This window comes from Euleptes europaea, chromosome 8 (assembly GCF_029931775.1).
Source record: "Euleptes europaea isolate rEulEur1 chromosome 8, rEulEur1.hap1, whole genome shotgun sequence".
NCBI classification, from domain to species: Eukaryota; Metazoa; Chordata; class Lepidosauria; order Squamata; family Sphaerodactylidae; genus Euleptes; species Euleptes europaea.
Genome location: NC_079319.1, coordinates 28,772,217 through 28,778,216, shown reverse-complemented (window position 1 = coordinate 28,778,216; position 6,000 = coordinate 28,772,217). Strand labels below are relative to the sequence as shown.

Sequence of the window (6,000 nt, the reverse complement as noted above, 5' to 3'; positions counted from 1 at the left end):
TCATCTTCCATTTTTCATTCTGTTGACCTGGATATTATTATATTTCATTCAGAAACAAGAAAAAAAATGAACATCTGTGTCTCTTTCCAATCTGCTGCACATCTGTGTGTTTTGATGCAGGTCTTCAGAGTTCAGTCAGTAACCCACGGATGCTATTCATCTTCTTATTAAAATGTCTGCTGCTTTATCCAATGCTCATGCCCTTGAGGGTTTATTTTTTTCCTTTATTTCTTTCTCTCTCTCTCTCTCTCATGTTTAAAAAAATTTCCATTATTGTTATAAAGAACATTGTGACTTTTTATTATTAGCATTTTTGCTTTCAACAGCAATTAGCAATCTCTTGGTTTGCTGTTTGGTAAAGCATCTGTTAATGAGGTCATCTAGTTTAAAATCCCAGCTACTGGAAAATAACAGGGAGGAGGTCAAATCTACCATTTTTTTGTGTTAAATTATCTGCTCTTTTCAGTTTCCTAAAGAAAAGATATCTTTGTTATCCAGAAGAAGTCATTATGACCCGTTACTGGCCTTCTGTATTTTACTTCTACCTCAAGATACAGTATGTAAGTTCTTTTTTTTCCTTCAAAGTATTGAAATATGACGGTTCAGTAAAAAACTTTGAGCATCTGAGGATGAGGAATCTTTTTTTGTTTTGTATGTTTGTTTTTAAGAAGTTCTGAGTTCAGTCTTAGCGAGGAGTTGTCTCTATGGTGGATGGGGTTCCAGGGGTGGTTGACCGAGGAGTAGCTGCTGGTGGTGTATCAATAGGGCTCCCGGCTCCACTGTTGGGTGTTGCGGAGGAGCTGACTGCTGGTGTCTCTCCTTGCTGTTGGGCTTGAAGTGTCTGTCCACAGATGTGATGGTGCTTCTCCCAGTCCTTGTGTTGGCAAAACGAGCCACAGTATCGCGCTGTGTTGCAACCACTGCAGGTTTCACTAGCTTTACGGCCACAATTCCAGCAACTCTGTAGAGGCGGCAGAGAGAGAGAGAGAGAGAGAGAGAGAGAGAGAGAGAGAGAGAGAGAGAGAGAGAGAGAGAGAGAGAGAGAGAGAGAGAGAGAGAGAGAGAGAACACACAAGAGAAGTCAATCATTTGGCTCAAATTTCAACATCATTGTTATCTGTGGAATTCGAGGGACAGACTCACTGAGTCGTGACTGGTTTAGTTAAAAATGTTAAAACCCAACTTACCACCCAGAGTGAAAAGTAGTCAACCTCTATGCAGTGGCGGACTGGTCGTTGTGTCATCTTGCCCGACAATAAGTGGGCCCTGTGGGCCCCTGATGAAGTGGGCCCCATTAAACATTAGACAATATGTTAAAAATAAAAATTAATAAAAATTAAATGATAGCCTTATAGTTGTGGGGGCACCCCTTTGTCTCCTGGCAACCAATATTTTTAGACCCAGTCCGCCACTGCCTCTATGCATAGAGAAAGAATTTCCACTCTTCTTCTTCCTCTTTTTTACCCTAACAGCAGCTTCCCCTGGCTTTTGATAAGCAGTTTTTGCAATTCCAAAACTGTGATGTAGCACAGGGAATTGGGGGGGGGGGATTCAAAGCTCAGCCACCTGTGCAAAAGCTTTCTTACACAACTAAAGGGGTACAAGAAAGTGTGGCTGCAGACTATGGTATACAGTGGACCGTAAATACATACTTGATGAAATACATGAGATTCAGTACTGCCATTTGTAACAGATGGAGTAATAATTTCACGGCAAGATAAATTAATAAGAGACAAGTATACGAGCAGGGTAAATTTGCATTGCAAGCCTATTTTCAAACTTTGCAGTATTACTAATCTTAGATGCATGTTTTTCTTTTAAACTGTTTTCTGCTCTGACTTCCTGAAAAGAGTTGGACAGGCACAAAAGTAAAGTAAAGGTCTGCTCCAAGAGATTTTGCAGGGCCCCTGACCAAAGCAACTGATCTGAGAGATCCATCCTAGAATGCCTCACATTGTCAACGTAAGAATGCTTAGATCACATATAGGGGATTAACGCATGGGCAGAATGTTCCTGGTTCGCTCCTGTGTTATCTCACAATATTTTAATCCCACAATATTTAAGTCTGGATAATCAAACGCATGACGCCAGCCTATCCCACATTAAGTCTGAAACAAGTAGTTGCAGGAGGCTCCCCGTGCGTTTGAACCAATCATATAATGTGGGATAGTTCGCAATGCGGGATAGCAGGGGAGTGACATCACCCAAGGATTGGCTGAGGGGTTATCCAATCAAAGGGCGATTCTCCCCCTTTTTTTTCTTGGAACACCAGCGTTCCGGTATACCATCGTCTCAACCCTCGCACGGCCAATACGGCGACGGAATGAGGACTGACGGGAAATGGCGGGAAAAGCGGCAATTGCTTGCGCAGGAAAGGGGGCGGGACGGGAGACCAGAAGCGGCAATTACTCGCGCAGGAAAGGGGGCGGGACGGAGGAGACCGGTAAGGAGCATTAGTAGCGAGCTAGTCGAATCATTACACGCACGTCAACATTCCGGTAATGTGGAGAAATTAAAAAAAAAGTAGCGGATTAGCACAGAAAAGATCGCTAGAAACCAGGGATTGCTTAACCAGGTTTTTTTTGCCTTAATTCGCGACTAAGGTGGGTTCGATGCGCAGCCCTTGGACGGTCATGCGTGTGGACCATGGAGATTCGCTACTATTAAGGCACAAAGGTGAGACAAATTGGCCGTGCGTTAAACCCCATACATGAGCCAACATTCTCAGTGATGTAACAGGCACACCTTGGAACAAACACACACAGCTACACTAGTACCCTTAAAATAGTGCCACGCCAAGTGAAGTTAGGCCACTAAAGTTAGTCACTAAAGATAAAGTAATCAGATATACTGATGACAGCATGCCACAAGGTTTGAGAATATGACTAACTTCCTATGATGGAATCAGACTCAGTAGACCAAGCACATAATTCTGTGTTGTTTGAGAGATCCAGGATTATAATCCCAACATTTTTGTTTTTGGCTGTGAAGGGATCCTGTATTTCATCTCACCAGGTGAACAGCAGCTTCTGTGGAGACAGATGTGCCTTGTTCCCTAGATAACATTAAAGGAGCCGTGCTGGATCATACAATTGGTCTGTCTAGTCCATCATCCTGATTCACACAGTGACCAATCAGAGACATTCTGTGTATGGTGTACATCACGGAGAACAAGGCATCCCTCTTCTGTTGCTATCCAGCACTAACAGTGCAGATGTTTACTGTTTGTGAACATTTAGGGCCCATTAGTCATCATGGATAATTGTCACTTAACATTTGTCTAACCCTCAGGTTGAGGCCGTCAATACATATTGTGGTAATGTATTCCAGAAGTTACTTACTTGTGTTATTGACATGAGACATCTAATAAGCAATGCAACAGGACCAGGATTACCAAATTAGAAACAATGCAAAAAGTATCACACATGATATGTCAACCAAAGAAGAATATGGAATTACATAAGATAATATATACCATAAACAGTGGCACAGGCTACAGTCCTGAACCCTTTTATTCATAAAAACACCTTCTTGACCGTTCCATGACACTATGACCCTATTTCTTTTATAAAAACGTACCCCTTAACAATTCTGTACTAGATAAATGATGTAGGAAAGGCACTTGGCATATCCTTTACAACAGGGGTGTCAAACTCAGTTGTTAAGAGGGCCGGATATGACATAAATGTCCCTTGGTTGGACCGAGCCATGCCTTGCTGGCCCAGATTGAGAATGGGTGGGATGGCTGCCTCAGCTGGCTCATGGACCGGATAAGAGCCAGCACCTTCCTCTCTTTGAGAAGGCTTGGATTAAGACTACAGAACAACATTTAGAAATATTTCCCGCAGTGGCATTCACTGCACGCCTGCATTATGCTTATGTGGCTGAAAAGCACACAACCATCTCTTGGGCGACTGCCCCTCTGGCCTTTTGTTTGACACCCCTGCTTGACAAGTACAGGCTTCAAGACCGAGTCCTAGCATTGGATACCAGATCTGAAGCTAAACTACTGAGAGACTTGGCCAAGTAAAGTCCACCTCCCACATGCACACTACTGTCAGTGATCATATCTAATCTATACAATTCCATGGAATGGATGCATGCTTCTGCTCTTTCTAGGGGAAAGTGCAAGGAACTTGGCTTTGGGCAACTACATGACTGCATTGGATTTTCCAGAATGGAACAGAACTGGTGAAAATGCACCAGAAACTGATGGTGCCCCTGGGTTCCATTGCAGGCCAGGCAGGCAGAGTGGCATGGCCGAGATGACTTTCTGTCTAATAAAACCGGGATTCCTGATTTTGTTCCCTGTTTCACTTTCATTTCCACTAACAAATTCCTTGTTAAGAATAGAGCCAGATGATGGCATCCTCAATTTCTGCTGCCTTTCACTCCCTGCCAAGTGGGAAGCCACCAGAAAGGATGCCTGCTGCTCACTTCCCTCCAGCTTCGCAATGCCAGCTGGATGGCTGGAGCAAAGCCAGCCGATAAGTGAGATTCCTAAACTACAACAGAAATCCCAATTACCAGGAAAGAACAAAGACCTAAATCCAAAACACTGTTTTAAGGAAATTAAACATTTAATTGGAGTCAAGTGGCTTCTTTCGAAAACAGTCCCAGCGTTAGATTTACTCTCTCTTTTTTGGCACAGGAATGTTTTGGCAGATGCGAGAGTAGTTACCGTAAGTGTCCAATACTTGGTGCTCTCTCTCTCTCTCCCCTTGCTAGATTGAAATCAGATGTATGCAGCATTTCTAACTCAACACAAACCGATTAAGAATGCAGACTAAACCAGGTAATTACAAATGCATGAACTGGCAATTTTTTTGAGGGGGGGGAGGGGGGAGTATTGCAAAATTGTTCCCATCTTTGAAAAACTATTCTTAAAAGGTGGAATTACTAGCACAGCAAAACAGATGTTTTTGGGTGGTTAAAATGGTTGGGAATACAGGCTCCTTGTCTATCATCAGCTGGTTTTGATTCATTGTCCATGGTTTCAGGTTTATTCTGCTTACATTTTAGCAGCAGAGACTGGACTGGTGAGGATTCACTGTAGTTTGATTTTGAAAAGCATCACAAAGGGGAAAAAACGCTGTCAAAATCGGAGATACCGCAACAAAGGCTCACCTCCAGCTCAACATTAAGGCTGCAAGGAGTACTCATGTGGCAATTGCACAACCTGTGTCTATTTCAATAGGTCCAGATCAGAAAATTTACGCATAAGTCACTGAAATGAAGAGTCAATACAGTAGTAGTCATTTCTGTCTCCAGGGAGACAGAATTCTACCATCTTCCACTATGGGATCCCACATCTGGTTAAGAACAACTGGGAATGTTATAGAAACTGCTGAAATGTCTCATTCTCATTGCTCAGATACCATTGCAGCTACTCAGAAGCTACCTGCTGCTTGTCAATGTTGCATCTCTTGGATTTTCTCCCACTCCCAACTCTACCATTAATAGTATGAAATGGCTGAATGTGCTTTGCTGCATTAGGCTGCATGCACAGTATCTGTGAAAAACTGCAGCAGTCCTACTTTGTCAGACCTGTCGTCCTCATGAAGCAAGAGAACATTGAGCCAGTCAACGTAATTTTAATATCAGTCAATATAGTTCATGACAGCTATTTTGCACCCTGCCCAAGCTGTGTCCAGGACTGCCGGCCCCTCTTAGAAGAAGAAGAAGTAGAAGAAGGAAGAATCAAACCGGCTTAGAATCAACTTCCCTTCCTCACAACAGACACCCTGTGAGGTAGGTGGGCTGAGAGAGCTCTAAGAGAGCTGTGATTAGTCCAAGGTCACCCAGCTAGCTTCATGTGTAGGAGTGGGGAAACCAACCTGGTTCTCTAGATTAGAGTCCACCGCTCCAAACCACTGCTCTTAACCACTACACCATGCTGGCTTTTAGCTGCACTACTGAAAGACCACAGTACTATATTATTCAACTGTGACTGGCAATGGCCCACTGAAGTTCCATACCCTGAGACCTCTCAATAGTACT

General features: G+C 43.3%; 1 protein-coding gene across 4 annotated transcripts in view; it reads right to left on the bottom strand.

The window, feature by feature from the left end:
• The window catches only part of RUNX1T1 (RUNX1 partner transcriptional co-repressor 1), a 156,645-nt gene that overhangs the window by 153 nt on the left and 150,492 nt on the right, over positions 1 to 6,000 (bottom strand). For all 4 annotated transcript variants that reach the window (XM_056854101.1, XM_056854100.1, XM_056854102.1 and 1 more), the window contains one exon: positions 1 to 961. This exon is cut by the window's left edge and continues 153 nt beyond it. In XM_056854101.1, coding sequence (XP_056710079.1) covers positions 686 to 961 — 276 coding nt within the window. In that variant the 3' untranslated portion in view covers positions 1 to 685. The remainder of the gene's footprint in view (positions 962 to 6,000) is intronic.